This window comes from Psammomys obesus, unplaced genomic scaffold (assembly GCF_907164565.1).
Source record: "Psammomys obesus unplaced genomic scaffold, mPsaObe1.curated_primary_1811, whole genome shotgun sequence".
Lineage (NCBI taxonomy): Eukaryota > Metazoa > Chordata > Mammalia > Rodentia > Muridae > Psammomys > Psammomys obesus.
The window spans coordinates 11202661-11221389 of NW_026596057.1; the positions used below are offsets into that span (position 1 = coordinate 11202661).

The 18729-nt window shown below is 40.7% G+C and overlaps 1 protein-coding gene across 1 annotated transcript in view; it reads left to right on the top strand.

Annotated features, from left to right (window-relative positions):
- Pappa2 (pappalysin 2) overlaps window positions 1-18729 on the top strand; it is a 237996-nt gene that overhangs the window by 135003 nt on the left and 84264 nt on the right. The window contains exons 12-13 of the mRNA XM_055624540.1: window positions 3294-3429; window positions 3615-3822. Coding sequence (XP_055480515.1) covers window positions 3294-3429; window positions 3615-3822 — 344 coding nt within the window. The remainder of the gene's footprint in view (window positions 1-3293; window positions 3430-3614; window positions 3823-18729) is intronic.

Sequence of the window (18729 nt, forward strand, 5' to 3'; positions counted from 1 at the left end):
TCTACTCTCTCCTACTCCTCTCCCCTCTCCCACTCCCCTCCTCTCTAGTCCCTCCCCTTCCCCTCTCCTCTCCTCTCTTTTCCTCTTCCCCTAACAGTGAATCTTGGCTCCTTTTTACCTGAATGCAAGTTGATAACTCACAAATGTGGAGGTGGAGACTGGTTTCTGCAATTGCAGTGCGAATAGTTGTGAGATAAAATGTTTGCTTTTTGTGCTTCTAGTCACTGCTGTGGGATATACTTGGGCTTAGTTTGAGAATTAAACTCGCCTATCTTTCCTGTGAGAGGAAATGTCCCAAACTCAGCAGCCTATAACCTGATCAAATCTTTTCTCTCGGCTTTGTGTGACCCAACAGTGTGCCTCTCATAAGTCTCACCTGTGGTTTTCCTGTCTAACCTGTGGCCTGGAAGTCCTGTTGTAACCTCTCCCTACAAAGCATGACACAGAGGCACTGCCATGGAATAGGCTTGAAAGTTCAAAGTAATTTGGTGTTCAAACTGCCACAGACCAGAAGTCTATGTTGTTAAGAGATGCAAACTGCATTAGGAGGTGTGGGTATGGACCCTCCGGACAGAAAAGCCCACACCCACCATAAATCCTACCTCTGCTACCTACTTTGAGATGAATGGAAGACTGAGATGCCTTGTGTTTTGCTGAGGCCACCTTACTCTTCAGTTCTGAGGCCTTTTCTTTGAGCTCTTATTTCTGGCCCAGGAAAAGAGCTGTCTTCCAGTCTCTGGTCTCTGTTGTGGTATATGGAAAGGAAGGGGCTATGGGAAGTTCCCAGGAGACTTTGATGGCATTTGTTGCTAGGGTCTAGAGCTTTGAGCTAGACTTGGGATATGTTTTATTTCTAGCCCGCAGCCATCCAAAGAGAGAGGACTTCATTCAAAATCTGTAGCCGATGAGCCTGGATGTTTTTGAAGTTATGAAGGAATGTTTATTACTTCAAAGAAGGGAAATGAAAAGAGAGTAGGGGAGACACTGTGTAAAGAGAGCATGGCTGGACTTTCCCACAAAGGTGGAAAGGAGGAAGAAAGAGCTGTGTTGCCCTGACCACTGAAAATCGTAAAATCGCCCTAATTAAGCCAGTAGTGCAAATAAACTCTACAAGCATGCTGCCAGGACTCAGGAAATCCCAGTCTGTGGACAAGAAAGAATTCTTGTTAAAATGGAAAACATGTTTTACTCTTTCCCCACTTCAGAGGAGGTCCCTACAATTAGACGTGTTATGCTCTATACTAGAACTATATCATGCTTAGAACCCAAGAAAAAGCTACAGTGTTCATCCCTGGAGACATGTATACAAGTAACATTATACAGACTGAGCAGGTTGCACACACACACACACACACACACACACACACAACAATGACTAAGACAGGTTACTGTTATAGAATCTGCAATATATGTGTATAGAATCTGCAGTGTGTGTGTGTGTGTGTGTGTGTGTGTGTGTGTGTGCACGCGCACAGTTAATGACAAAAAAAGGCCATGAAAATGAAAAATAGCAATAACAGGGAGAGGTATGTGAGAGTGTTTGAAGGGAGAAAAAAAAAGTATGTGTGCGGGGGGAATTGGAATTGATGTAATTATAATATAATCTCAAAAATTAAAAGACATTCTTTTTTTTTTTAATTAACTTGTAAGTTCCAGAAAATAAGAATGTAACATCCATGCAGCAGTGAGAAAATTTAGGAATTATGCTCAATAAGAAATTAGAAGTGACGTTCAGGTGTATGAAGCAAAACAATAGTACAATTAGTATATTAAATATGTCTGGTGTAGAAAACAAGCATTAAATCTGGCTAGTGGATGGTTGTATTTCATCCCTGAACTTTTAATATGCTCTATTTCCTTTCAAACAATTCTCCAAAACAAAGTTTTTATAGTTTATTCTGAACCCGTCACTTCGGAATATGACATATGTACAACTCAAATTCTCTTTCTCCAGTTTTGGCTTCGTTTCAAGCAAGGGGCAGGTACCTAAGCTTGAGACACAGAGGAAGCTTCCCAAGAAGTGTGTCAAGATTTAACCTCCGAGGCAACAGATTCTGTTATACTATCTGTCTTAGGCACTGCTTTATTGCTCTAAGTAGGCACCATGACCAAGGTGACTGTTACAAAAGAAACCATTTAATTAGGGGTGTTGGTTACAGTTTCAGAGGCTTAGTCAATTATTATCATGGTAGAGGCATGGTGGCATTCAGGCATGGTGCTGGAGAGGTAGCTGAGTGTTACATCCTGATCCCTAGGCAGAGAGAGAGAGAGAGAGAGAGAGAGAGAGAGAGAGAAAGAGAGAGAGAGAGAAGGGAATGGGGAGAGAGTGAGGGAAGGAGGGAAGGAGAGGTAGGGGCAAGGGGAAGAGATAGGGAGAGAGAAACTGGGTCTGGCAGGCTGGCTTGGGCTTTTTAAACCTCAAAGCCCACCCCCAGTGTCACAATTCCTCTGACAATACCATACCTACTCTATGTTTTTTTTTTTTTTTTTTTTTTTTTTTTAAGTTCAACTCTCTGGTGACTAAGCATTCAGATATATGAGCCTATGGGGCCATGCTCATTCACACCTCACAGCTTCTCCCCTACTTCATAGTTTGCCTGGTAACTGAGACTTTCTGAGAAAGAAGGGCAGGAGACAGAAAGATGGGGTGGTGGGGCGGGGATAGCTATGAATACCTGGTCTCATCTGGGACAGATCGGAAGAAATTAGCTTGTTTACCTGGATGTTGGCTAATTGACCATCTTGTCTACTTCTCTCGCTTTAATGTGGAAGGGTTATTGATTAGTATGTAGAGGATTATTATCTCTGCCACTGCTCCGTTGAGAAATTTAGAAAGACAGCTCTAAGCCAGGTGTGATATTTCTTGCTTGTAATCCCATTACTCGAAGTTTGGAGGAAGAGCAATCAGAAGTTCAATATCATGCTTGGGTAAGTAGTGAATTTGAGTCCAGCCTGGTCTTCATGAGGGCTTGTCTCAAAACAAACAAACAAACAAACAAACAAACAAATGAGCAAACAGGCAAACAAGCAAGACCAAGCCACAATGAATAGAGCAGTGGAACTAAGCAGTTTTGACAAAGAATGCTCAGCAGCTACCAACCATCTTTTCATCTCATCTTGATATCTGCTGTCACTTTGGATCCTGCTGGCCTTACTCCATGTGGTTTTCCCATGGCAAAGAAGAACAAAGTTCTTCCTTTCAAAGACCTGTTCTAGAATGATAGAGTTAAGATGGGCACATACCTTGACTGCCTACAGAAAGTATGGCTTATACTATATGTGCTTATACCTAGGTGTGTTTCGATAGACCAGGAGTTGCTGTGGCAATTTTCCTTTTCTTGGCATCTGATGGCCTGGTCCCTGGGGAGCAGCAGCAGCCAACAGTGACTGCCTACTTGATTGATGTCAGTGGAAGCAACCACTCTCTTGGTGAGTTGAGAGTTATTCCTTTAGAACCTCTAGCAGCTATTCCAGTAGACTCAAGAGTTTGATGTTGACCTCTGAAAATGCTTGTGGTCTTTCATAGGTCACATAGTTATAGTGAGGATAAATAGGTACTACAAGGTTCTAAGTGAATGGCTCAGAATAGTGTTCTTTACCTTATTTCTCCTCAGGAACCTATGACCTGTCATGTCAACATAATCCACTGGTTATCAATATGAGCCATCATGCGAATGCCTGCCCCCACCATACCTCCTCCATGCTGCTGAATTTTTCATCCCCACTGGTAGGCATCTCAGCAGTGGCTCTAAGGACATCCTCCCACACCAGGTCTTCAGCTCCCGATAACTGCATCCTGGAGCAGAACCATCAGGGACAGAGGTACAGAGCTTGCTTTTCCCCCTTTCCCACTTCCCCTGTGACTATAACATACTGCTATTATTTACGCTCATAATGATATATAGTGGTTGCTTACATATGGAAAGATGGATTTAAGAGCTAACAAAACATTCTGTGAATCAAGAAAAGAATAACTTGTAGAAGTCAAACTTTTTTTTTTCAGATAATTTTTTCTTTCTTTAGTTGAGTGTAACGTTTTTGTAAATATTTAACATCTTTACAAGGTCTTAACATCTTTTTTACATATAAAGTCACTGACTTCAAACCGACATTGTTATATAAACTGCCAAAAGTTTTGTGCCAAAAACTCAATGTTCCCTCAGCAATCTATATTTAACTACTTGTTCCCACCTGGACAGTATATACAGAAAATGTAAGAATTCCTTGCTAAGGCATATCACATAATCATAAGGCCACATATGGACATTGGGAATTATATTAGCTATATGAGCCTTGATCTGTGCGTATCCATAGGAGTGAACAGTGGGTAATCTCACATAAGCGTGGCTACACCCAATAAGTGTGAACACTGGGCAATCTCACACAAGTATGACTACCCAGTGGAATGAGCAGTGGGCAATCTAACATAGCCTGACGCAGTTTGCTCCATGTAAGACTCTTCATAAACTGAGTGTCTTAGACACGGTAGTTAATAATCCTACAGGAAAAAAAGCCCAAAGATGATGAATACTTGAGGAATTTCCTAAAAGGGAAGCCACGGTCATTTTTATATCCTTATAGTAAGAGTGGCAGCCCACTATTTCTGACATATTTGATGCTCTAGAAATGAGTCAACACGTCAAGCCTGTGATCAAGGAGAGGGTTTATATAAAAACACAGATCCCTGGGGACATGCGAGAGATTATTGCCTACATGCTGTGATTGTGGATTGTTTAATTGAGCATTAACTAGATGCCAGGTATTGTGCTAAGTGTTAGGAAGCAGAACATAGCGAGAGCCAGTCTGGATACTGGACATTGTATCATTAGCTTGTTCATCTATGATGTTCATGTCTTCTTAGAAGACACTTTCAAACCTTAACACAAAATGTATACTATTAGAAGATCATAGTCTTTCCTAATAATCACCTCATGTATTCTCAAGTTGTTTGCTGTATTGGCTCTATGTCTGGCCTTAAGCCACACAACATTTCTTTCAGGTCCTTGAATCATGTGTTCTCAATGAGTCTGTGCACATGATGTTCCTACTCTTTTGAATGCCCTCCAGTCCTTGTCATTTCAAACTTCATCATCTGGACACACATCCTCCGAGGCTCTGTCAAACTTCTCCTTCATTGTTTCCATGGGTCAGTTGTACCAAAGCGGCCACCACATTGTATGGTAATATTTCTTTGACCGGGTGTTCATTCACATTGAACTCTGGACTTCGTGGTGCAGTGCCAATCCTGCTCAGTATCTGTTAGTGCCTAGCAGAGGGCCTGACACATAGCAGGTATAATAACCTTATGTGGCATGGAGGTTGTTTTTAATGTTCTAGGGAACAAAACTGAACAAGAAAAGCAGAAGTCACAGGCTCTGTAAACACGAAGGATCAGAACTGCCCTCAGCGTTATAGCCGCGAAAGTTCAAGAAGGAAGCTAATTAATTATGATCACTGCTGCTAGTTCTTCATGTATTTTCATGTGGCACTGTGAGAAAAACAAGTTTTATATGCGTGCATGCAAGCCAGCAGAAATAGGATATGATTCTCCAGTTTACACTGAGTACATCTGGAATGCATAAACATTTCCAAACCACATGTGACTGACAGGAGCCATGAAAATTGGCTTTTTCTTCGCAGCCAGTAGATCAGTACAATATAGTAAATTTTTATACACAGGATACCTAAAGAGTCTCATGTATTTTTGTCATAAATATATTTTAAATGTGAATTTTTTTGCACTCATAAGGCAGAAGTCTTTGGTGGCAGTTTTACATCAATCATTATTGTATGTGTAGCTACAACAACAGGGTTCCATAACCTGAAACCCTAAAATTGTAAGTTTTGTGAAAGGGACTTTTTGGCTACTTCCTTTTTATGCCTTATAACCCCAATTCTATTAATACTTACATGGATAAGGGAAAGCTGACAGATGCCTGATAATATACAATATGTTATCCATTTTATATTTAGCTATTAGTGACCTTTAGCCTGTCTCTCCTAGAACACCATAACTTCTCTCAACTTGATTGATACATAGAATCTCAGTTGAAAGCCAAAAATCCTGAGGCTTACTCAATGGTGCCATTTGTTTTTTTTTTTTTTTTTTCTTTATACAACGTAATTTTTCCCTGCATCCCACTGAAATACCAACAATACAGGAAAAAAAAGTGAACTCTTATCAAAAAGAAAACCCAAGTTAAGCCCTGAGAATTAGATTGTAAAATGTGTAGTGGAGTTAAATTAAGAAACATCATTGGAAAGCAAAGCATATGCTTGTTGAATTTTTATATAATCAACAAGTGGGTGGATGAGGAATGTAGTTTACCTGGCATTATGCTGGTACAAGGCATGGTAGCACAGGCATATAATCCCAGCAGTGGGAAGGTAGAAGCAGAAGATTCATCAATAGTTCTGTCAGATACACAGTAAGTTCAAGGCCAGCCTGGGCTGTGAGACACACTCTGTGTGTGTGTGTGTGTCTCATATATATACATAGATATATATATACATATGAATGAAGAATGAACACTTGAAATTAAGACCTGTGGACTACTTATGATTTTTTTCTAGGTGAACAATACTGTTTATTTAGAGGTCAAGGTCATAGACAAAAGCTGGGATAAAAACCTCAAGATTTTAGGTTTGGGCTATGTTAAGTCTGTCATGTGTACCTGTCACCTAAGCTAAAAACAAAAAAACAAAACAAAACAAAACAAAAAAAAACCCAAAAACAAAAAAAGACTTCACTATAAAGTTTTCTACATGATTCCAAAGTTGAAGTAAAAATCTGGTGTGAACTCAATGAAGAATTAAAGAGCTGGGAATGGGTTAGTTAGTGAAAGCTTTAGAAGAAAAAGAAAAAAGAAGGGGAGGTGCAAGGGAGGAGAGGGGGCACCTGTTAGCTTTGGTGTCTCTTAGTCTCATTCACCTTAAGACAGCTGCTCAGTTGCTGACTCTTCCAGCTTGTCTGCTGATCAGGAGCCTGTAAGTCTTGAAGCTCAGTTACGATCTTCTTTGGATATGCCATAGACAGTCATTACATACTCAGACCATTCTTGTCCTCGCACTCTTTCTGGCTCTATTTACTTTAGAGAAAAGTCCCAGTTAGTCTGTCGTATGCATGGGAATCAGGTGGACCCCAACAGTCTTAGGATTGTGTCAGCAACTTTGGGAAACAAAACCATCTTTTCTTTTTCATATAAGGGGGATTTGACACCGATATGCTATCTATGTGAACGGATTACAATGTCGAAGGTCAGAACTACAGAAATTCAAAATGTGATCATAAGGAGAATTTATCAATAGACAGAAATTGCTGTTGAGCATGCTCCATCTCCCACGGCCAGGCATTTGTTCTTCCAGTAACACAGATATAGTAGAAAAATTGACTGCAAAGTCTTTGAGCATGTGTGATGGCATACCCATAGTCCCCCCATAGTCCCAGTGCTGAGTGATCTGGAGGTAAAACATACTGGCCCATTTCTCAGGACATGGGTTGGTGTTGGTGACAGCACTGATGCTCTTTTTTCAGCCCTGTACTCTCCCTTCAACTTGCCTCAGTTTGTCTATCTGCTCGTTCTACATTAGGTGAGAAGTTAGTACAGATCCTCCAAACTGTCGTTCTTTCTGTTTTCCCTTGACTTTCCAGCAGTGTTAGCACTCTCTAATTTGATGTTTCATAATTAGGTGTGTGGCTTATGATGAGCCTTTGGTCTTTGTTAAGTCCCTGCCTCCTGCCAGACCTTTTGCTTCTTCTGCTTTTGGCTTTGAAGTCTACTCTGTCTGGAATTAAAATTTCCATTCCTGTTTTCATTTTGTTTGCATTCATTTGATAAATATTTGTCTCTCTTTCATTTTCAACCTTTCTTTATCTTCACTGCCAATAAGCCCAGGGCTCATTGCTTCATTGTTCTGTTTACAAAGACAGTAGTACCATGTCAGAGCATGCCAAGATTTTATTCTGAAAAATCATCTACTGAACTTTAGTTTCTAGTAGTCTTTAGGATGCTATAGAATTTTTGCCGTTAGATTATTTATCCCCAGTATGCAAAGGCTTCAGCCAGTGGCATAGTGCCTTCATTTACTCTGATGCTTCTGAACTTTTCTAGCTGGAGTTTTGAGTAAGAATAGAACAGTTTTGATTAGGATGATGGGTGGAGAACAGATCTATAAAAAGGAGTGATCAGTTATCTTGTCTTTAGGATGGGGCAGGTTTAAAAAACATGATGACTTGTTTAACTGTTTTAAGGCTTTCTGGTTTCTCTTCTATGTTTTTGTGGTGCTTGGAATTGAACCAGAGCCTGGCTCGCACTAAGTGAATGCCCTGCCACTCAGCTCTCTTCACCTCTTTCAGAAAGGAGAAAGACACAAAAGAAACTAATGTCTTTTTCTTTCCTTTAGTATAGTTTTTAGCCAATCATATCCTAACAACAACAATAAAAAACCCAAGAAATGTATGCTTTGCCAATGATGTTTCTAAATTTAGTTTTAGTACGTTCTTTAACCAAGGGGAAATCTCTGATGATTCTAGTTTGGGTTTGTGTTATCAATCAAATGTTTATGGTTTTTGGTATTGTTGATATTTCAGCAGGAATCTGGGACAAAGCTTTATAGTGTCTTGTCACAAAACTGAAAGCAATGTAGACAGAGTTTGTAGGAGAACACGGTAATACCATATTAGAGCATCATACAAGGAAGCTGCCTCATTTTGTCATTCTCCTCTTACAATGGTTAGCAAATATGAAGATTCTCCTTACTATATCTACTCTCATTGCTTGAACTGTAAAGCCACATCTGTATGTTGTTAATATTTAGCCTTTACCAGTTAGCACTATGTTTTCTGAGCTCATGAGAAAGGAGCTTTTCCGAGTTCAGTGTGCCTTTTTTTTTTTTTTCTGTTGTGACATATCTAGACATAAGTGCCTGGGATTCCTACATACAACCTCCAGGAGAACAACCTTATTTCAGATCATCAAAGCTGAGACTAGGATCTGTGTAATTCATTTTTAAAGTAGAAAGGTTTACTGAAAAGAATGACCAATTCTTTCTATTAATTTTCAAGAAGCCTGCCCCCACCCCTTTGAAAGTGAATTTGAGTTAATATAATGTGGGCCTCAGGATAATCAAAGCGGACAAAGATACATTGCCATAACTAAACATGTTATGAGAGGAAATGGTGTAATGTCAATGACAGCTCAATGCAATGAATGTAGTTGAAAATGTTTGGTAGACCAGACCACTGAAGAGGGAGGAATAAAGATACTCTGGGCTTTGGGGGAACTTTAGTAAATATAAAATCCAGATAAGGGATTTTTTTTTTTTTTTACAGGCAATATTCAGGGAATCGGAAGTTACTGGGAAAGGAGAAATTTTGACCTAGGCCCTATAGCATTCTAGCCCAAGCAAAAAGAATCTGCCTTCTTAAAGAAGAGCAAATCTGAGAAAGAATACCCCATTCTCTGATATAAAAAGTACAGGAAACCCAGGGAAAGAAGGTGTAACTTCAAAAGCCACATTTTTGTGTCAGTTTCCTGGTGCTGTCTAATGGTATGACTATAGCCATGGCAGTTAATACTAGTGCATTTGAAACCCCACAGTTTCTCTGAGTTAGATTTCTATGCCATGCCTAGTTCATTCCTCTTTGAGGCTATGATGAGGTCTGCGTCAGAAATAGGTTCATACCAGAAGACTTAACAGAGGAAAGTGATATCAATGTTTCACGTAGTTGGCAGTTGTATCTAGAACACTCTCAGAAGGGGCCCTTTGTGTGCTTCTGGATGCTTCCTGGAATCCCCCTTCCTTGTCACAGTCTGTGGTACCACATGGGGGAAGCTCAGACTTGGCATCTGTTTTTTTTTGTTGTTGTTGTTGTCTTTTTTCAAATCCAGTGAGGTAGTCTGTCAGGAAGAAGATCATAAAGGTATTGGGGGATAACTCAGGGTGAAAGAGAGCTTACTTTGTGACCATGAGAACCTGAATTTGAATCCCCATAGCCCATATACAAAGCTCTGTCTAGATTCATGAGCCTGTAACCTCAACACTGTGGGTAGAAACATTGGAGGGGGGTCTTGAGATCTTCTTGGGCGGCTAGCACAGACAACATGGCAAACTTCTGGTTCAGTGAAAGAATCTGTCTAAAAGCCATAGGCAAGAGTGATAGAGGATGACAACCAGATTTGCCTTTTAGCTTTTCATGTACACATACAACTGTGCACACCTGAACATTCATGTTCACACAACACACACACACACACAGACACACACAGACACACAGACACACACACAGACACACACACACACACACACACACACACAGAAAGAGCAGGTCTGAAGTCATCCCAACCACACTGACATAATAACGGAAGTGGTGTCTTGTTGGGTGGTTAGAAAGAAGTCACTAGTCCGAACAATACTTGTGCTGAGATGCCTACACGTACCTGGATCCAAAAGGCAGGAACCATATCCACCACACTGTGAAGCAGGGCTCATAGGTGCCAGCATTATAAGTATGTAAGGGTTGAGCATCCTGACAGGCACATGTGACAGCCGTGCAGTTTTAGCCTGCTGGATGGTTAGGCCAAAGGGTTGTGTGAGGAATTAGCATGCCGGGAGGAAAAAGTAAGCATTTTGGAAGAGTGATGACTTGAAATGGAAGTTCCTGCCGTACAAATTCCCTAGTTGCTGGTGGGTAGGTGGACTGTCTAAGCAGCTCACTCATTGGTATGTTTCTTTCTGCAGTCTGATAAGCTTATAAATGGCCCTGTCCAGAATTTATTTACAAGCTCATTTATCTCTGTCTCTCTACCTGCTCCAAAACCACCTTCTCTGTGGTTGAATGGGGGTGTTAGCACATTTATCAAAGTGAAATTGAGTCCGTGATGTTGGGTGTATTTTTTCCTGGGGAATAATGAAGTTGTATAAAAATCCAAACATAGAAAAGTTTTTTGTTATTGTTTAAATTATATCTTTGTTTTTTTATTCTTTTCATAGTGATGGATGAGAGTGTTTCACATTTATGGAAAGCAATCTTTCAGGAAAGGTTAATGTAATGTGCACCGAGCTATAAAACTAATTTTAAAATGATTTAACTGTTTAATAATTGTGCCTTTTAGAAGGGCATTGTTAATATTAAAAGATACTATTTTAGATTAATTTTCAGTTCATAACAAAGTCGAAAGGCATGTACAAAGATACAAAGATATCTAGTATGTCCCTAGCCCTCACACAGGCATAACAGTCCCCATTATTCACAACCATCATCAGAATAGTCCATTTGTTACAGCTGAATCCACATTACCACAAATCATCACCCACATGCTATAGTTTATATTGGGGTTTATTCTTTTTAAAATGTTCAACTAATTTATTGTGTGTGCTCGTATATATGTGTGTGGACATACATGTGTGAGTATGGTGTCTCATGCATATGATTGTGGTGTGTCTCTCGGTGTGTTGTATATATGAATGTATGTGGGCAGTTGCACGTGCCTGTGTGTATGCGAGTAGGCCAGAGAAGGGTATTGGATGGCATCTCCACCTTAGTCCTGTGGGTTGAGGGTCTCTCACTGAATCCGGCACCAGGACAGTGGTCAACAAATCCCTGTAATCCTCGTGTCTGTGCCCTGCCCACCCCTGGGGTTACAAGTTTTGGGGTGTGAGATCTGAGCTCATGGCTTGCTACTTGCACAGCTGGTTACCCAGCCAGTCATCTCCCCAGCTCCTAGGTTTCATTCTTGCAGGGGTTTAGCCAAAGTCATCATGACACAATCCACAATCACAGTGTCACAAAGAGCATTTTATTCTTCCAAATACCCTCTCTCTTCTCAGCACCCTACCCCTGACCATCGCACACGCACACTGATGAACCGATCCTTTTATTACCTTTTATTGTTTTTCTTTTCTAGAGCGTCATATATGGCCTTTTCTGGTTTGCTTCTTTCAGTTACTAATATACATTTAAGATTCCCTCCATGTCTTCCCATGTCTCAGTAACTCATTTTGCTTTATTGCTCGGTAATATTTCATTGTTTCTGGTACACATCCATCATAAGTTTGTTTTTCTATTTACCTATGGAAGGACATCTTATTTGTTTCCAGCTTTTGGCAATTAAGAAGGCAATTATGCCTATTATGCACTTCCTGTGGCTATAAGTCACTAACTCCTTTGTGTATTTATCAAGGCAGGCAATTTTTGGATCCCCTGGTCAAACACATGTTTACTTTTATAAACATATGTATTAGTGTTTAATCCACATTAAATATTGTTGGAAAAACCAATACTATTTCTAAATTGTCGCCTTTTCCTTTTCTCCATTTTATCTTTTATTACAAATCAGTATTTGTTTTTTTTTTTAATTAAAGCAAATTTGGCATGAACAGAACATTTAAGTCAAGAAAATCATACACATTTACACTTGTGTGATTCTGCTTCAAGTCACTGCTTTTATACCATGACTTTATCTTCTATATTACAACTATTGTTATATTTGTACTGTATATATCAATTAAAGTAAAATATTCAAATATTCTAATTTATCATGAAAATGGTCATTTACATGCACATGCTTGCCACACTTTCCTAAGTATGCTTATGTAACAAAGAGAATCAGATTTTTCAAAAAGTATTTTCATTTTGGTGGGGATTTCATATGTATTTTGGTCATAGTCACTCCCTACCTCCATCCCTTTCCAGGTCCACTGCCCCTTCCTCCCCCACCACTTGCATGCTTTTGTTTTAAAACCCATCAAGACAAATTGGTGCTGTGTAAATATTTTCGGGTACGTGGCCTTTTACTGGAGTGTGGTTAACGCCCTGGAGACTATTGGAGAAACCTGTTTCTTCCTCTCCCAGGAGCTAACAGTAGTTCCTTGATGAGTGCTGGGACTTCAGTGAACTCCCCTCTCGATGATGCTGAGATTTGGTCTGTAGTGGGCTTGCATATGCATGCCTTGTTCATGCTTTTATGCTTTCTGTGAGTTCATGTGCATGGCTTCCCTACTCTACCCAGAAGATGCTCACTGTTTGTTTGTAGTCATCTTCCACCTCTGGCTCTTACATTCTTTCCAGCCCTTCTGCAGTGATCTGTGGGCTTTGGGAGGATGGAGGTGTGGTATGCAAATCCTATTTAGGGCTGAATATTCTACAGTCTGTTGAGAATCAGATAATTTTAAAGAAAAGACTGATGAGAGAATAACATATAATTGATTTGGTTTAATTGCCTCAGGAACCAGCTAGAGACCTACTAGTTTGTGTACACACATAGTATATGAGTACCCTTCATTACCTCTGTGTAGTCTTGTACCTTTTGTTATCATCTCGTGAGGTAGGTTCTGTAAGAGAGATCATCAAGGAGATAAGGTAACTACCTCCTACCGTCGGATTACATGGTGTTCTCTTTGTATTTGCGAACTCTGGAAACACGCAGTTACCATCATCATGGGTTCACTCACCCGCTGCCCAGTCTCTCCAGATCTCTTTTCAGTGGCATCTCTGTGATAGTGACACAAAAGGTGGACCTGCTGGTTGTGGTAATAAGTCACATGAGGATTATCTACATGTCATTGTCCCCTTTTCATGGAGAATGCACCACAGCCATGGGGCGGGAAGAAAAGGACACAGAAGAAAGGAAAGTAGTTTCTCCAAAGAGCTTGCGTCTATGATGTCAATGATCCCTAGAGAATTTTTAGAGGGAGTGGCTGTTTTCTATTTATGAGATGTAGGGACTCAGGTGTAGAAATATTTCTTCTTAGCTATGTGGTTAGTTACTGGTAGAACAGGGGCTGGGTCACAGGGCCTCAGGGTCCTAACCCAGGGCTGGACAGCCAACGCTGAACTCAGTACCTTCACATTTCGTTCCTGCTATAATCAGTGTTTGGTCTTAACAGTATCATTCTATCTCTATCATTTATCATTCTGCTTCATGCTTCCTTGTTCCCTGGAATAGTAATCACTCCTCCCTATCAGTTCTATAGCCTTTCAATTCTTTTGGAGCTGAGATTTGAAATGCCAGCTCTTGCCCTTCCTCCTCAGCTTAGATCAGATCCCATACTTCACTGTGCCTGTTGTTTCTCTGCTCATCTACACAGAAATGGCAGGTTCCCTCCCTGTTGATAGCTGCATGGGGCAGAGGGCTCCTTCCCCCACTCCCCTTTGCTTGGGGGCTGAAGCTAAATTGTTTGCTTATTCCTTGGTTCCTCATCTTTTAGTTTCAGCAGAGGCTTCCCTCTTAGTGCTCCAGGGTGATGGGAAATGATCTCCTTTACTGCTGGGAAAGGCACTATAGAAATGAAATATGTATTACATTTCTACTCATCTGATTATCTTCTTCCCCAAAGCAGTTTAGCAAATTAACATTGAATTTGTTTTTGTTTCTGCCCAGTTTCTTTTGAGCAAGGAAAGAATTATATCCGCTCAATTGTTCCCTCGGTTTCTTGCCCAACTTTCTTTTCCCAGAATGATTTGCCCGTAAAATAAGAGGGAAGGATGAGAACTCACTGGAGAAGAGTCTGCATCCCCTGGACAACGAGAAATGGCTGAGTGGACACAGTCTGCACTGGGGGACACAGCAGCCTATTTGAGTCTTTTAGGCTGTCCTTTCTAATAGAATGGTACAGAAAAAAAAAAAAAAAAAAAAAGCAAAAGGCCCTATATAGGGCTGTCATTTGGGAGCTTCTTAGCATGCATGTACATATGACTATTTTTTAATATCTTTTATTAACATTGAAACACGACTATGTAGGAAATCATTCTTAGTGGGGTATGTTCTAAGGATAATTTAGGCGACAACTTTCAATGGAGAGCTAGGATAGGATCTGATTAACAAGTGTCTTGTAGGAAAGGGAGACCAAGGTTGGAGTCAAACACCAAGAAGAGCTTAATTTCAAAGCAGTGCCTTTGCATCAGTGTTTGTAGTGGCTTATCATGGTATCTGCGAGTCTGCTGTTAGGAATTATCTTCATGAAGCCCTGACAATCTGCGAAAGTCTCTTTAAAGTAGAAAGCAACGATGTATCAGGGGTGAGCATGTTTTATACAGCATGCATTCCCCTATGGACCTTGCTAATGCAGAATGCTAAGCAGAGTCCTGCTGAAAACATCATTCAGTGTAATAGCATTTGTAAGCTTTGCGGAAGGAAGGGGGTGGGGGGGGGAGAGGGATTGACAGAGTGTGGGAAAAAGGGAAGAACCTGAAAATGTCGCCGATGCCTCAGCACTCTACTCAGCGCCGGTCTTGTCAGTATGGTTTATTTTCATGACAGCTATGGAAAGTGCAGAGAATAAAAGCAAGGCAATATTTCCAGAGTTTAGCTTTCCAGCCTGCCAAATAGGCAGACCCTATTGACACATTTGTGCATGAGCACTGGTGGGAATGACCCTCTAGCCCTGTGTGGCTTTGCGCTCAGCACAGCCACGGAGGTATAGGAGGTCTGACTGGTGGGGTAGCAGCAAACCTAGTATGTAGACTTTCACAAGGGTTGCATCATCATGTAGCTTCACTACATGGTTTCAGAACACCCCATTCTGTTTCTTTTCCACAAGCAAGTGAGTTATTAATAGTGTAGGGTTCAATAGTTCTAAAGAGGAAAAGCCCACAGAAATTAATAGTACAAACATGATGTCAATAAAAAAGTAGCAAGGTCTGGGATTACACAGCAAGCTTCTGTTGTAGAAGCTAGAAAATGTAGACACGGAAAAGCAAAAGTGCTGAAGGTCCCAGCATGTGTTTTGTGTCCTACTTCTTGTGAACTGAGGACCCAGTCAAGGCAGTAGGCCTCCGTTTGCCCATAGCTTGTACAAGGGTCCCAACCAAGCTAAGGAGCTTGCATCTTCTTGCCTTGTAACTTCATATCTAGCCATGACATGGTCAGTAGCTGTTCCTCACTTAGTTTCGCATGTGTCACAATTCCCAAGGCTCAGCCCGTGAATGCAGCTGGGTGGCTATCACTCCTGACTTAATGGTCTAATTGCTATCCAAGGGTATACTGTGGGCAGGGAAGGCACCAACAAAACAATCGCTTGCAGAACTCCAGTAAATCATTCCTCATTAGGAAATACCCAATGTGGATAGAGCTGTACCCTTTGGAAAGGTTAGATGTAGTTAGAAATCCTGTGGCTACTTCAGATGGGTGATTCTGCTTCTCTGGGCAGGTGCTGGCAAGCAGTCTCCGCATGTTTAGTCAGTAATTAGATTCTTTTGACTCTTTCTTTGGTATTCTACATATTTTATAACCTACATAAAAGTCATGAAGTTTGAAACTTGGTGAGACAGGGCTTTTGAAAGGGAGCACTTTTGGCTGTTTGATGCAAATCTGTTTCTTTTTAGAAGGACAGGGGCATTTGGATGGAACTTGTGGTGTTACGGCCAGACATGGTAAAATCTGTGCCCAGAATTAGAAATGAATAAAATGAATTACCAAGCGCTGGGGCCACCAGAGTCTACTTCTAATCTTACAAATAGGTCACATTCTAGGAAGCAATGACTCGGCTGGCGGGACTAACGGACTAGAATGGAGAGCCAAAGTTAGTGCGGAGGATCACAGATGAACTTTACTTTCTCAGAATGCCGAATGGAAGAAGTTTTCTGGGTACGGTAATTAGGTATTTTTCTGTCATATGAGCAAATAATTAGAACTATTACCAAGATCACTATTCTTCTCAAATGAGAATCTTCAGGGACCGAGAATTTGATTTGATTTCCTGTTTCCAGTTGGTATTATCCTGTCATTAAACACTTCAAAGTAACAGAAGTAGTTTGCTGGAGATGGCTATTAGAAATATACTCTGCATTTTAATCTGGTTCCTATCCCTGGAAACAAATGAAGCTGGAGGTGAGAAAGACATAGGCTGGGAACCCACAAACTCTCAAAGGATGGCTGCTATGGTTACATTTGGTTTTGCATATGGTAATGGGAAGATTAATGAAGACTCAGTCTCTACCAATCCTTTCCATGCACCATTGTTGATTGCTGCCAAATCCCATGCATACATTCCTTCTTAGCCCACACCACCCTCTTATTTAAATAAGAATCAATAAAGAAAAGCAGAGGGGCATCTGATCCTGTTTTACTATTTGACCTTAAATGAGCCCTTCTAGGGAGAGCACTGGCATTGCTATTTAGTCAATAGCAACACATCTTGGATAAAGGCATTGCAATAGGTTATTTAACTAAAGAACTTAAAAAGCGGGACTTAAGTGCAAGATTTCTTCTGGGCAAGAAAGAATATGACAAACTCTTTCTTGCATTCCCTACCACATCCTGTCTGTTCCTGAGTTTTCTGGACTCCCACCCCAATACCACCATCACCTCATCTGTGAAATTAAATACCATGCTAAAGCTGGCACAGCCTTTGGTAGAACCCATTTCAACCCTGTTATTTTACAAATTTGCAGACTGAAAGCCAGAATGGTTAAGAGCCTATTCCAAGGTCATAGATGTCAGCAGGGCAAACCAAGCCCACAGCCCAGATCACAGCATCTACTGCTTTCTCTACCATTCCAGGCTCTTTCTTAAAGAGTATGACAAAGATGTCAGACAGTTTCTCCCAATATTGAGTCTAGGAAAAGGAAATGTTGTGTCCTGACTCTTCTGGATGCCTCAGTGAGGGTAGGATATTGACATTAGAAACATTCATGAACTGAGGTCACCAGGAGTTTAAGTTTGGACAAATATTAACTAGATGCTTCTTTGTCCTTCTAATATGATACCAGGGCTGCAGGGAGTTCTCGAAGATCAACCCATTTCTTTTGAGTTTGGTTTTCCCATATCTACAGAGAGGAATTTGGGTTGATTTGTATTTCAGATCCATTTCAGTTTTAGCAAAACTTAGTTCTTCTACAGTAGTTGGTATATGTCTTCTCATGGTGAGCACACAAACTTTTCTTAACCTAATATGAGGGAACCAGGGTTTCAGAACTAATTCTCATTGGATCTTCTAAGGTTAGCCAGAGCCTCAGCAGGATATCAGAGCAATGGTCTGTAGCAAGTGCAGGTAGAACAGCCACAAGTTCCTCAGTCATCAGGAACTACCTGTCTCTCACAATCTACTAATTTCGCAATCACAGACTAGCTGGCCTGAAAACTAGGATAGCATCCCTGCAGTGTCATCAAGAATGCAGACATTAACAAGAGGTATCTGCTTTGGCATCCTGCAGGGGACAGCTCATGGTCAAGCTTGTCAGTGGCTCTGGCTATTTCACCTGCAGAGGATGACACCTGTCATCTGGTCTCAACCTGCTTGTCACTCACCACTGAAAGAGCTTCCTTCTGAAGCTGTCTTCAGAGACAGATGCTGATTCCTTACAATGTAGATTTCTAAATCTGCTGGTCAGAATGGAAGAAAGCCAGAAATTATTCATGGTTCACAGTGACAGGAGAAATCATGATTTTCCCCAATGCTTTCACATTGTTCCATTTCCCTGTGTTCTGTCTATAAAGCCATAGAAATAACTTCCCAGCACATTTACTTAGCCCTTCCAAATCTCATTCATTCCTGAAGGTCAAATCAGTGCAATGATAAAATTGTCTCTGAAGGAGCCACAAATTCATGAGTAACACATGATTTATTTTCCTTCTTCAAATGTATTTAAATTTTTGTCAGAACTGGAAAAATATACTTTTGGCCAACCCTGTGGATGCTATGTGATAAGTTAGATTTAATACATTAAAACATAATATTCCTCCATGAAATCTATTTCTCTGTTTTTGGAGTCAGTATTGCTTTCATATA